Source organism: Halyomorpha halys, unplaced genomic scaffold, assembly GCF_000696795.3.
Source record: "Halyomorpha halys isolate HHAL.00 unplaced genomic scaffold, Hhal_1.1 Scaffold790.1, whole genome shotgun sequence".
Taxonomy (NCBI): domain Eukaryota; kingdom Metazoa; phylum Arthropoda; class Insecta; order Hemiptera; family Pentatomidae; genus Halyomorpha; species Halyomorpha halys.
The window spans coordinates 86932-102216 of NW_027108682.1; the positions used below are offsets into that span (position 1 = coordinate 86932).

At 30.6% G+C, this 15285-nt stretch overlaps 2 protein-coding genes across 2 annotated transcripts in view; one reads left to right on the top strand and one right to left on the bottom strand.

The window, feature by feature from the left end:
• Positions 1–2802: 2802 nt before the first annotated feature.
• LOC136795660 (uncharacterized) lies at positions 2803–4062 on the bottom strand. The gene is made up of 2 exons (XM_067046965.1): positions 3818–4062; positions 2803–3724 (listed from the first exon to the last, which is right to left on the bottom strand). The coding sequence occupies exons 1-2, from the start codon at positions 4060–4062 to the stop codon at positions 2803–2805; spliced, it is 1167 nt and encodes a 388-aa protein (XP_066903066.1).
• Positions 4063–14929: 10867 nt separating this feature from the next.
• The window catches only part of Pu (GTP cyclohydrolase punch), a 69670-nt gene continuing 69314 nt past the window's right edge, over positions 14930–15285 (top strand). Inside the window, exon 1 of the mRNA XM_014429356.3 lies at positions 14930–15026. The gene's annotated coding sequence lies outside the window, so the exon portion shown is untranslated. The remainder of the gene's footprint in view (positions 15027–15285) is intronic.

A 15285-nucleotide genomic window follows, 5' to 3' on the forward strand; every position in this document is an offset into this window, starting at 1 on the left:
AGAATTAAGAAAATAAAATCAAAGGAAAAAATGAAATGAAATTAGAAGTTTGGGAGACAACTGTAATCTTTCTAAAAAAAGCTTTGTGTGAATAAAGGAAGTGATACCTGAATTAGCAATATGCAGTCCATTTGAGAGTTATGGAAAGCAGTTACTATTACATCCCCTATAATTTTATATCCCTAATGTAAACATATAATGTATATTTTATTGAAACAAGTTGTGAAATACTTGTTCCCCACTCAGTTTCCCCAGAATTAAAAGCAGAGAAAGACATACCCTGGGTAAAAGCCAGACCCAGTTACTAGTAAGAACTTATGTATCATGTAGTTATAGAACTTCGATTCAATCCAAGTTTGAAGATTGGTATTACCGATGAATGGTAGCATAAGCAAGTTAATAATAACAAAATAAAAATTTCTAGCAGGTATACAAGTCAATATAGGGTGTAGAAGATAATATGTTTGAGGAGATAAGAAGTTATGTATCTATGAAATTTGACATTGTGAGTCATTTGACATGAAGGAGAATATATGAGAAAAATATGTCTGAAGCAACTTATTTTGTGTATGCTGAGGTAGCGAGAAGCACAAATAAAGCATTATTCACCAGAGAAAAAGGCTCAAAGACATAAAACTAAAATAACTGCTACATAATTAATTTCTAGACTATAATTATTTACTGCAGCTATAACCTGACTTTCAATTATAAAGAGACATTTTCATAGTTTATTGATTACTCTTTAGCAAACAGAATTATTTCTTGTTCAAATCTCATGGAGAAATGTCTTAGCTTGATTGAAAGACAATTTCTAAATAGATCTTGTGATAAATATGAACTATGAAAATCTATCATATGGCATTCATGATATAATAAAAATTTGGCAAATGGCACAGAAATCACTTTTAAGAATTGTTAAGGCTAATGTTAAACAGTTCGATGTGAATCTTTATACATAATCATAACAGTTCATAAAAGTTTTAATGATTTATCAAGATGAAATCCTTTGTATAAGATATGTTCATAGAAACAAGGAGTATATTTAAGTCGGTTATTGTAAGGCAGTAAGTAAACCAAATTCTGAACAACACAAATAACATGAGAATGAGTTAAATTAGTTAGTTAAATTACTGATTTTAAGTGAAATTTATAAGCTACAGTTTTTCTCATATTATGAAAAATATTATACAAACCAAAATATTTTACACATAGATTACTGCATATATTTTTTTATTTAGTTGAATAAAATATGTGTAGGAGACATTAATTTCAAAAATATTTCCTTATAATTTATTTTATTTCAGACATTTGCTTCACCTGCAATATTTGCCTTAACTGTAAAATGAAAAGCACCAACACATATAATCACAAAAATTATTATTAACAATAATAAATAAAATATTTTGAAGAAATTCAAAAAGAACTTTCGAAAATGAGTTGAAAAAAAAATTAAATATAGGTGAATTCATTACAAAACAGACAAGAAGTGAAGTGCCTTGAATGATTAAACAATTTAAAATTGGTGAACATTCCTGTAATTGATAATAAAAATAAATAAGTGAAACTGTTGAAAAAGAATGCATAAATTCCTAATTCAAAAAATTAAAATATTTGTAAGTATTTGTTTAGATTGTTTTCCTTATATTATCAAAATCAAGGAATTTCGATCACTTCTAAAGCTATGACAAGACATTTATCACAGGTATGAGAAATGAGCAATGAGCTTAATATTAAATTAACCAATTAAAATTAATTTCACATACCTAAAAATACTTTTATCAATATGCATTCAAACGAAAAAACAAGAAAAACTACATAAAAAGAAGGGAGAAAAGTGGATTGATAAAATGAGGTTATGACAGATAAAGTTTATATAATTTTAATTATATATTGATGGTCCTTTTCTTTTTGAACATTAAATTGTCATAACTATTAATTAGGGATTTATCTTTTTATATATCTCAAAACATTTTCTATATTTTATCTACTCATCTATCAAAGCATCTCAGAAACATAATTTAAAACTGAGCCAACCACTTTTTAGCCTACTAAAATTTTTACAAAATCTCTTTACAACCAAAATTAGCCTTCATTACAGTTCAGTACGAAATACTTAATTACATGTTTTTAAGAACATACATACTTAAATGAAGTAAGCTGATCTGTTTATAAAAAAATCTCTTTAGTTATGAATTTAGAAAACTATTAGTAAATAAGGATTCGTTTACACTAAATATTTTTGGCTAAACTAAATTTGTTTTGTATTATCAATAATGAATCATTGTAATAAACATTAAAAAAATATTAACCCCACCCTCAAAATTTACCCCTCAAAAATTGGGCACCAAAGCTGAAACTTCTGGAAATAAAATAATGAATTAAAATTTTGATATTTATTATGATTCAGACAAATTTCATCAACTGTTAAACTTTCAAAATCCGTTCGTTTTTTAAAATTATACCAAAAACATAAAATAAATAATAGTTTCATTTATAATTTATTTCTAGCTTGCTCTGATTTTAACTGACGGCTGTTTAAGTAGGCACGATATAATAAGCAGTACAAATAATTTATTTATTTATTTATTTTTTTTTTAACGAGGCTCGGTGGAAATCTTCAAAAGACACGGATAGGCCCGTACCTATCCGTGTGTGGGATTTTTATCCACTAAAACCACCGCCCTACACCTGTTCATTCCTCTCCACGGGACCGCCGCTAGGCATTACTTCATGGAGGGAAATGGCTGAGTGCCGCCTCGCATTCTTCGCATGGTTTTTACATTTCCATGCTAGTTACGTCTTCTAGTCCTCTCTTCCTCTCTCAACCTCTTGAGGACGACTGTGGTGAATCTCTTCACTGCGTTCCAATGCTGGTCTGTCTACAACATTCGATCTCGTGGGGTGCTGCATCGTGCCTTTACAAAGTTTCTTAAGCGCTATTTTGTAAGGTCTACCACATGGTTCTGTATCAACCTCATCACAGAGTTCTCTCCAGCACCTTCCTTTGCTTTCTTTAATGGCTTGTCGGAGGTTCCTTCTAGCTCTCTTGAACTCTTCTTGAAGCACTGAAAACTCCGGTAGACGTCTCGCTCTCTGGTAACGTCTTCTTGCTTGGTTGCAACACCGGCGAAGATCGCCAATAGTATCCGTCCACCAGTACACTGAGGAATGATGTTTTCTAGGCCTTAAACGGGTCATAGCTGCATCACAAGCTCCAGATATAAAAGAGGTTAGTGTACGCGTCTTATCCTCGCCCGACCCTTTCAATTTACACTCGTCCCCTAGCATTAAAGTGAACGCGGCACCATCAAAAGTCTTCGTGTTCCAGCTGTTGGTTCTCCATCGAGAACTGTTCTTTCTTGTAGGCGTATCCAGTGTTATCAATATAGCCTGGTGGTCACTGTTTGTATAAAATCCACAAACCTTCCAAGTTGCGATCCGGTGCAGGCGACCATTCACAAAGGTCAAATCGATGATGGATGATCTTCCTGCTCTTGTGAACGTCGGGTTTTTTCCGGTGTTCATTAGGAGCATATCACTCATTTGTGCAAAAGCTTCGAGGAGAACTTCACCACGTCGATTTGTTAACCTACTTCCCCATTCAGTTGCCCATGCGTTGAAATCACCTGCTATGATAGCTGGCTTATGATAACTAGCCTCTAGGACAATGCGATCCAACAAATTCGCAAAGTCTTCTATTGTGATGCTGGGATAGGCGTAGCAGCTAAAGATGTACACGTCATTGATCTTCGCCCATACAAAGCCGGAGTGCAATGTAGTATTCACTTCCTGAATAGCTTGGGAATTACAGGCCTACACAGCAGCTCTACCACTCACATCGGATACCCACGAGTTTCCATCCAGGTTTTTATATTGTTCACAGAGTATAGCGACGTCGATGTGCTGTTCCCGTACTCTTTGGTAAAGGAGATCTTGTGCAGCTTCACAATGGTTCAGATTCAGTTGAAGTATTCTCATCTGCGATGTTGTTGGACTTGCATCATTGTTCTCAATGCTGTACGAAAAGCTGGACACTACTACTTCCACTGGGGTGGCCGGCATCTTCTTTTCCCGCACATAATGCGCATTGAGGTTTCTGGTCACAATCACTTGTGTGTGTGTGTGTATATATATGTAAACAAAACAACAATTTTTAAGTATCAACATTTTTATAGAGGGCTGCAATTTTTATGGTTAGCTTGGATTGGATAAATAAGCATTTCTAGTTTAGTATTGCTTAAATTTGCAGTGTTTGTTGTCAGATTCATCTTTTCTTCAACGAATACCATCAGAATTCTTGTTTTAACCTGTCCAAACGAGAAATCTGACGATATTCTTTGAAGAATCTGACTACAGAAATAGAAAACTTAAGAAAAACTAAACCAGAATTATTTATTCAACCCAAGCTCACCATAATAATTACAACCCTCTATAAAAATCTTGATACTTAAAATACATTGGACTGATGAAATCGATTAAATGAAAATTCAAACGAGTTATTGGCCCAAAAAATCACTTTTATTGAGAGCTGAACAAAAAGTAAAATCGATAGACAAGTACTTAAACAAATGACAATTTAGGTAATCTCTTTAGCAACAAAACCGAAGATCAAGTGCTTTATTCTGGGTTCAATCGTTAAACGCAATAAACTGAAAATTTAAATAACTGAACAGAGAATTGACTGAAACCAGTTTTTTAATGAAACACAAGGTAGGCTGGAAAATGTTGGTTTCATAATTACTGGTGATGTTGGTTATATGGCAAATGAGATTGCTATGCCACTTTACATCCGAGACATTTCCTCCCATAAATGGAGTGCAATACACTAATAGCACGTCATTTACGTATTTTTTAAAATTTAAAATTAAGTTAGGAAACTTTAAACATAAAAATAAAGTAATTGATGTCAATAAAAGCATTCTTATCCTCAATTGACGTTAAATCATAAAACTAGTAGGTAATTGTAATGGACATATAAAGGACGTGAAATTAGTGTGAACATAAATTGACCATTATTTATAATTTGTTCTTTTAAATTTTAAAAACAGTATATAAGCATTATATTATTAATTTATAGTAGAATTAAAAATTAATATTTTATTAGTAATTTCAATTAGTTGTATATTATTATTTAAACCTCTAATATGAAACATTTAAGGCCTGGCGGGGTCAAGTGATCTAAGAGCCACGGATTTGAAAACAACTTTTTTCACACAAAAATAATGATGCAAGCAATACTAACGATATTCCATCGATAATCGATAGACTTTCCTCTAGTGAGAACTATTATCGAATTATAGCCAACCCTAGTTTGTACATCCTAAATTTTTTATTGCTTAATATTTTACTGTTTAACTGTACACATAAACAGTGTATCCTGGCATGTAAATCGTTCCCATTATTTCTACAATTTTTGGAATTTGATTTGATTTAAGGGAACTTTGGGGCTCCACTAAACCATCGAATCCCTCCCGAATCCAATCCTTACAGTCCAAAATCCTTCTCATTGTCCCATGTGTTGCTGATTTGGCCAGAACCAGATATAAATCCTTTCATAATAAACTTTCCAACCTCCCAAACCCACTTGTTTCTAACCTGGCTTCTCCTTCAATACCTGATAATACCCCTAGACGTTTGAAAAGAAAATGGCCCTGACATCTTCTTCTCTAGTAACGTAATTAGAGTTCTATCAATGGGTGAATTCTCCACATGTTTGTATCATGTCAATACATCACCTACAGCAAATTTGTTTGTTGTATGTATATTTTGATACAGTTGTCAATAACAATAAATAAATTAGAAAAAAAGATTTGACTTAATCTGGGTCATAACAGTTCATGTGGTTTATTTTTAGAGTGTTGTTTATTTTCTAACCTTCCTTATTCCTTTTGCTGTGCGCCTAACTCTGGTATTAGAAATGGGGTAAATGTTTTAATAGTAATATTATATAATATAAATATTTTGATAGTAAATCACATTTTACCAATAATTCATATTTGACTGAGACATTTTCGATTCGTCGAATCCTTATAAATCATCGAAAACCGTAAAATACCTCTTCTTTTTTTTTTTTACAGTTTTTGACGTTTAACCTAAAAAACGTTAACCTTAGAAATTCCAGATATAGACTCGCAGGAGAGGAACTACGATTTATGATGTAGAGACATACTAAATGGCTTCTATAAACCATTTTCAATGTTTATGCAATATTGTGTTGGATTTTTTAATTATGTAAATATGAAGAAAAAAATTAAAAAAGAAAATGGATATATTTGACTATAAGAAATAATTGTACTAGAAGATGGGAAAACACCTCGAAATGTTGTATAAGTAAATATAGAGGAACTTAGTATATTAAAAAAAAAGTTAACATTTTTATTCCATTACTAAATTGATAAAAAGGAAATAAAAACACAAGGCCATGTAATTATTAAGTGTCCAACTGGTAATGGCAACTGATGAACTATCGGTTTTATTTATTCCATGAAGTTATAAATTTCCTCAAAACATTTTATAAAATCTTGACTTTATAAGAGGAATTAAATGTATATCTTTAGCGTAGCCAATATTTTTATTTTATCTTAGCATTTGAAGTTGTGATGTGTATAATTTTAGTTCTGAGTATTTGTTATTAATAGCTTCTAACGGTGTTAAAATAATATTGACAGGACATAGAAAATAATAATTCTGCCATTTCTAAAAATATTCTCTTTATTCTTCCTTGTTCATTACACCATCTGTTTTTCTTAGCAGTAATGTTTACTATAAGCCGAACTGTGTTGTGTGTCACATTAAAATAATTCTTTTATAGTCCATTCATTGAAGATTTAAAAAAAAAAGGTTTTGAGAAACAATTCATAGAAGTGATTTTCATAACGATGCTCTTATGTTTTTAACAATGCGAAATCCGAATTTCAATTTTGCCACTTCGCCAGCCATTGGTTTAAAAAAAAATCAATTATAGAATTTGTTTTTAGTTTGTCACTTATAATCAGAAAACTAAGCATTTTTCGAAGATATTTATTCTATAAAAAAATTAATTTTCCATTAATTTAAGACAAAGTTGCTTTTATTAAATTTAATTTTTGGCCAAACTGGAACTCTTCTACATCGCGACATAAAAATAGTCCAGTCCTCTATGTCTCACAAAGGCTGATCTAAAAAAAAAATCATAAAGTTTCTTTGAATCCATATTTCGGGTTTTCCAACTCACCTGCTGCCTGTTTCATGGAAAAAACAACAATAGAAGGTTAACAATCTTTATGAAACTAAAGTGGAGAAACCTTTCCAAAACCTCCAATATTAATATTAATTTATTTTTCCACAAATCGTCTATCAGATAGGAAATTAGTCAATAATTTCATTGTAAAAACTCAAAACATAAGCAAAACAGCAATTTCATTCAGATAAACCTAAGCATGTGCAAATTCGTGACAATCCCCAAAACGTGCAATTTCATGCAATCGTTTTCATGATTCGAATTATGTGTATAAACAGATGTATATTTCTTTTTTTTTACATGTTTTCTGACAAATTGTTGTTTTTAAATGTTAAAATATACTTTTCATTAAATATTGTTTTATTATTTTACTTTAATCATAATTTAAATATTTTATATTTATGATTGAGTTTCATATTATAACACCGAGTCATTTTCATAACATCTTTTTTTTTCATAAGCTTATTTATTTTATAATTATTTTCCTAATTTCGTTATATAATTTACCTAATATCATATTTCTATTTATAAATAGTAATCTGTTTTCCTAATTATTTAATTGTATTTGTTTACTGCCAAATATATTTTGCTTGGACCGGCTAGGTAAAATATTTTTTAAAAAATTGTATTCTACGGTTTTAACACTAAATACAAATCTGGGTATTTTTTTCTGAAATAAAGAATGTTTGGCCTTCTATATGGGAATCTATTTTAGATTGTGTAAAGTGGGATATCATATATTTTTTATTATTTTATCTTTATTCTTCCTATATATAAATGGGAATCTGTGTAACATGGAGAAATAAAGTTTATTAATTTTAATAACTTTACCTTTAATTTTAAGTTAATTAATTTAATGTTTAGTAAACAAAGTTTTTCACACCCCTAAAACCCTCGGATAAGAATTTTCATGGTGATCGAAAAATAAAAAATGTTTTATCAAACTTTTCATCTTCTAGGGTTTATTTTCCTTACTCAAAAGTTTCGCGTTCTCCTTATTCTTGAAAATCACAAAAATTTAATTCTCGAAAATCACAAAATAAGATTTGGCTGAATGGAAGGGAATAAAAGATGCAATTTTATGAAATTTGATCTCTAATTATTAGTGATGAAGGTAGGGAATATTAATTCTTTGTGTAAAGAAGCAATTTGAAACCAACGTAACTTATCAGTACCGTCGGATAGGTGCTCATATTAAAAAGAAACAACCCTATCGAATGTGACAGAAAACTGGGTTTATTTGCAGAAAATTTATACGATACTCTGAATCCCTAAGGTATCTTGCAAAATAGATTGAGCTGGAGCAGGCGTATTATATCAAAAGTAATTTAATAATTAAGTAATGATTTATAATTTGATGGGAGGCCAGGAGGAAACTATATGCCCATGTGTTACTTTGTTGGGCCCTCTATGCTGGGACCTGGACCATGGAACACCCTGGAACACCCTAAACCTTATGATAAGATTGGAAGTTACATCCGTTCTGTTGGGATATTTTGCTCTAAAGTAGTCATCAACCTTGCAAATCAACTCCAATTAATTGTATCAAACTCCAGGTAATTTTTATTTTTAATTTACTACACGATCGGATGCAAAATTGACGATAATATAAATAATTAAATCTAAAATTCATTGATTTATTCAAAATAGAAAAATAATTAATATTACTCTAGAAATTTAGTTTATTAATCCTACAATAGATTATTAAAAATACAATGTATTTTTATTCATATCCGACTGTAAATTACAAGTGTTATTTAAATTTTTGGTAATAAAAATTGATTCAATTATTTAACATCTGTAATTATTATTTCTTGTTTTTATTATTTTATGTTTTTGGAAGTAAAAATTATGTTCAGAATTGGTTTTATGGGAGATTAACCTGTTGACAAACTATATTTTTTTATTTTTAGACTTACAATTATACTGGTGTTACAATATTAATAAACGAATCAATTTAAATGAACAAACAATTTAAACGGATATGAATGGTGAATAAACATACATTATGCAGAAATTATTAATAAGCTGAAATTCTAAAATATTATTTATTAAATTTTGATTCTAAATAATTTAAATAAAGAAGATGGCCTCGTGACCTTATATTTTAGAATGTTTTTAGAGTTCTACTACTGGCTAGTTTCTCAACATGCTGTATCATATCATTATCATTATGTCATTTTGATCAAATTTACTTGTTATATTTTTTATACAGTTGTAAATATTAATAAATAAAAAAAAAATTTAATTAGACATATTAAGTTCTACAGTACAAAATTATAATCAATAGTATAAATTGTTAATATAAAATTATAACCAAAGCCATCTTGATAACCCTTTATGACCTATGCTGTGGAGTTCGACTCTTTGAGTCTGTACTGGAGGGTTCAAATCATATTTCTGGTCCTGAGAATGGCATGAAAAACGAAAAGAATAACAATGAAATAACTTTTTAAAAAAATTACCAATGGTTGAGCAAGGGGGTGATTTGGGTAGAATTTTTACCTAATGAAGTGTACCCAATTTATGAGGCTAGATGGATCCTATAGGGCTTGGTGGAGCCTAACGGCATACTCATGGCTACAGTGAAACAGAAAATAATTATAGGCCACAGCCTGATTCAAACCTAGGTCCTTGAAGTTAATAGTAAAGTGCCTTACCTATGAGCTTCCCACTCCTAAAACGTATAACATATTGCTTATAAATCAGTACTGTTAAATTTTCTTACCTTTAAATTTAACAAATTTACCTTCAACGTAAATAAATTTCATATACATAGCAATAATCGATTTTGTTTGTAGATTTGATCCAACATTATTTCATGACCGTTTGAGTACTACAACCGGGCTCAAGGAAATCTTGAAAAACTAATGGAAATAGGCTAAGAATAAAGATTTCTAATTTCTATAGCAATCGACATAGGATACGGTTGTCATAAAACAGATTTTTCACAGCTACCTGATTTTCTGCTGCCATAAAAATTGTCTGAGGACCACAGCTCAATGGATACCCCATTCAATACTCATTACGTATAGTGTCAATTCACACATATACTCCTCCAGAAGAAGACTTCTTATATATGATATCTTACATATATGGTAGATAAGAATCTATCTTGTGATGGAATGACATTAAGGATTGTTCTCGAATTTGATCGTGTTTTCCAGCGGACCAATACAATAAAACTCAATACAAACAACTTTAGCCCATATTATTTATATGATTGACACAGTGACCCAATCAGAAATTAATTGTAAATCGTGTTTTATCCATATTACCCAAAACTTCGAAATTATTTCTGAATACTTGCTCTGTGTATATGATGTGTGGTTTCCACTGGTTATTTTAAAACCCGTTGTAATTACAATTTTAAATATGCACTGAAGGTTTTATTTTGGAAAAGTATAAATAACGTTTATTGTCAACCTCTCTTTCTTCTTATATTGTTATCTATTGTATGAAATTTACTGTACCGGCTTAAACTGTATGTGAATTGCCATTGTGATTCATAATGTCGGTATCATTCAGTAGTTTTCTAATTATTGATATTATTATTCTATTTAAGTTATACGTTATTTTAGTAATTATTGACAATTAAGAATGTATACATTCTATCGATCCTGAAATGAAATGAAAAACAGTTTATTATTCTGGAAATAAGTCCCTATAGACCAATTTAGAGGTTAAACATTATATTGGCCAACAGTGTGGGCACGCTTACTGATGACGCATACTATATTTATATAGTAAGTAGTTTTTGGTACAGAAAAAAAAGCAGTTACAATATCTACAAACAATACAAGCTTATGTTCAATATTTATATTATCAATGCTATTTTAATATTTATTTCACTTTAGAGTCCGAACAAGTGGTTAATCAGTAGGGATTCAAACAAGGAAATGGTTGGAGCGTGACGTATGATAGAAGGAATGGAGTTCCAGAGTTCGGATAAAGTAGGTTTTGTCAGTGAGAAGGAAAATACAGTTCAGACGGATGGGACCTGATAGTAACGCAGGTTTCATAGAATATAGGAGAGGCGCTGAGTTCTAATTACTTAGAATAGGAAAGAGGCTAGAAAATACACATCTATGTAAAATACACATAGAAAAGATATCGATACAGATAAATACACGATATATTTTTACAGATCAACTAACGCAAATTGGGCCAAACTCTTGGCTAAATATTTATCTAAAAGCCACTGAGGTTTCTTCCAGCAGTGGAATGTCCAACTAGATTTTTTAAATATAAATGCCTTCAAAAATACACCACAGGTTAAGAAAAATGATCATACTAATTATCCAAATAAAATGATGTTGAAATCGACTCACCTCAACTATTAGCTTTTAAGAGATTAGTTGAGAAAGTGACCACGTCGGGAATATAATTAGCTCCTAATAAGCAGGAATAACAGAAAAGTAAATCGAATCGTAGAAAAATAAGCTATTAGTTTTCTGTGATTCTAGGGAGTAGAGGAAATTGATTTTACAGTAGTTGACGAACCATCACAATAAACCACGTGATTGTATTCCTTTCCTTCTCGGCTTATTGGTCAAGAAGGAAAGGTATACTATATCCAGAAAGTAACCAAACTGTCCATAATAACGAATCAGGTATAATTGGGTAAAATTATTATAGGAAAGTAAAAATGAAGCCTTGACAATTTAAATATTTTTATCTTGAGAGAGGAATCTTTACAAAAACAATTCATGAAATCTGTTTTAAACAATGAGAGGTTTGTCAGCTATGGAAGTGTTACCTACCACAATACCCAGAGCAATGGACTGACACCAGACGCAAGCAGAAATCTTGGCTCATTAAATTATATAAAGGCTTAAAAAAAAAAATTCGTGGTCATGAAAGATAGTAAAGTAGTATATTAGTTTCACTATGTATTAGAGAAAGAAAAACAGATAAAGAAGTTATATAAACAACTTATGGAAAAATTAATATCATAGATCTGGATTAAACAACAGGACAGAACAAATCATTTGGAAACGTCAAAATGGTACACTAATAATTGAATCAGCAAGGCTGTCCCAAAATTTAAGAATACACATTAATCTAAAAACGGATAGGAAAATAGGTGAATTATTTCTTTAATTCTGCGCTTAAACCCACGTCTACAACTGACACATACATCAAGGTCTTCCTAAAATAATTTTATGAAAATTCATATATTTTTTAACACTATCACTAATATTCTTTTTTTTTTTTTTTTAAATACTTTTTATTTATTGATAGATATTATGATCTGCCGCACAGTTGTTGGCAATAGGTAATAGTGATGAATGATCACATTCGTACTAAAATAAAATAAAAATAAGAATACAAATAAATAAATGAAAAAAAAAAATCTCTCTTAAAATATATACAAACAGAAGGATAAACAAAATGAACATAATCAAACTATGTTTATGAAAAATAAAATAAAAATAAATAAATAAAATAACATAATGATAAAATAATATAATCTCTAGTCACATTTACACTCTTATACATAATGTTTACAAAATTGACCTGAGGATCTCTGAGCCCACTCTATCCCCACGTGAGAGGGTTAGAGCAGAGCTCCAAAGATCCCAGCGCAAAAGAGCCTGTGGAGGCTGAGCAAGTGCGCTAAAGCCGCAAACACTCAACTTGAGTGGAGAATCCAGAACTCCAATTGTATATTCTTTTAATTTATTTTGTTATCCACAATAATTTATCATTGTCAACAACATAAGTAAATACATACGTTTCTGAAAAAAATTTAAAGCTTATTCACTCATGTGAAGACAGTACGTTCATCGAGTTACCCCTTGGAAATATTAAGAAGTTCATTTATTCTAAACCTACTGTGGTTCAAAACATGATATCTCTGCTATTTCTTGTAGAATAAACGTTGAAATCGGTGTTCAGATCGGTGTTCTGAACGATGTTCAGACTTTGCTCAAACAGGATAAGGGAAAATGGCTGAATTTCTGTTGCTAATTATCCATATGCTCCTAAAGGATAAAGTGGATCTAGTGACCGGACAAGGAGCTGAATCTTGGGTAATCATATATTTTCCTAATAGCGAACTAGTTTAACAAATCTTTAAAGGAGTTAGGGGACTAATAAGTTTCCTTATTAGGCTTACTATGCCTTGATGAATTTGATCTAGCTGAAGAACTTGAATCAGCCAACTGTGCGGTATAGTATCAAACGCTTTTTTGTAGTCGACCCAAACTATTTACAAATCCCTTTCATTTTTGCACATTTTCCTACATCCTAGTGGCAAAATGTCCTCTCCACTAATAGTTACTGACAGCTACATCCTAAATGTATTCAGCTCTAGCGGATCAGGTTAAATGATCTTTATTTTCAAAGCTATAGCCGAGCTTGTATGTGTTATTGAGACATTTGATAGCCTTCAAGTCCTTAGATTATAGATTTGGCTCTTCCTCATTGGGTATCAAATATGTTATTCCAAATGTTTTAGGTCGTTAGATGTTTTAGCTGGTACCTTCTTCATTCATATATATATTTTCAGTAATTTTTATGAAGATTAGTGAAATGTTTAGTATATTATAACTACTTTGACATTTGCAGTAATACATCTTCTTACTGGCTCCAGTTACTTCTTCCTAATGATTGCATTTAGAGTGTTCTTTTTAGTTCATTTCGGGCTGTCAGGTGCTGTTTACATCATGATTGTTTCAATAGCTTATTATTACATTTATTAATAGTTTTTTATTTCTTCTAGGAAAGAAGCAACCCATCAAAAATTAAAAATGTTATAAATACCTATACAAACAAAAAAAGAACTTAGGAAATCAGTCATTTAGTATCGATTTCCTTTTACTCACGCTAAGGATAAATTACACATTTTATATTTTACTTGTCATTATAATTTTAATTGCATCATTAAGAACCATTAAATTAAAAATCGAATTATATTAAGAAAATTTGATTTGAATCTATTTATGTCCATTCCCGGTCACGTTTTCACGACTTTTCTTTGTTTTCCTGGTCTCTTAACTGATTCTTGAACATATAAAAAGTTTTATGGAAATCAAGAGGTCATCACGAACTGGGAATGACAACAAAAAAAGAACAAAACTTTGTCCATAATCGAATTTTTGAAAATCAGAGAGCCATAAAAGATAAAATTAGCAATAAACCGTTCGGACAAATAAAAATACTTCTTCCACCTTAAATAGTTAAAATATGGCTGAGTTAAAAAAGTATGGGAAATTACTGATTTATATATTTGAAACAATGCTTTGGAAAAGTTACGAAATCAACCGATGTTCAGATATATTTATTTAAATATCTGGTTATCAAAAAAATGTATCATAAAAAGTATCCATGACCACCTATGTATATATTAAGTATCCATACAGTTGAATATATTAATGTAGAGTTGACGTTACCACCACTACCAATGCTCAAAACCAATGGTGTTAAGAACAAAAATGGCATTTTTTACTTAGATCATATTCTATAAATGGTGTATATAAATTTTATATAAAATAATATATTAGCTAACTAAACCAATATGAAGCTAACTCAGCCCTAAAAAATGAATTCCATAACGAAAATCGGCCTGGACTAATAACAGTCCATTGACTCCTTTGCTCAGCAATCAATTTTGCCAACGTCATATGTCAGCAGTACGACCTTACAAGTACCGGCCTTCTTACATCTAACACTATTTTATTCCATTTTAGTTTCGGTCACAGGAGTGTCACAGGATTGAAGTTTGTACATACGGGAACGTGGAAAAATTTTACGTCTTTACATCATAAAGTACTATTTCATCTTAAGAGGTTTTGTAACAAAGGTAAGGATTATATTCGATTTTACTGCTTTTATTTTAATAATTTATTTATAAAGATAAATAAACTAAGATAAGACAGAGGGAAATGGATACGTTGTCTTGATGCAGCGAAGATACATGTATATTCTGCACCGGGATATAGTGCTTGTGATGATGAGGATTTATAAAAAGCCTTAGTCGCGAAGTAAAAATATTTGTAAGATTATAATAATAATAGTAATATTAAAATAATCTACAAATTCATTCCACAGATAATACGGAT

Bases quoted from the DNA above. Each gene is read 5' to 3' on its own strand.
- LOC136795660 (XM_067046965.1), bottom strand. From the start codon at position 4,062: ATGCCGGCCACCCCAGTGGAAGTAGTAGTGTCCAGCTTTTCGTACAGC. The intron at 3,725-3,817 runs GTAGGCCTGTAA...GTACATCTTTAG, and splicing joins GTGAGTGGTAGAGCTGCTGT to CTGCTACGCCTATCCCAGCA.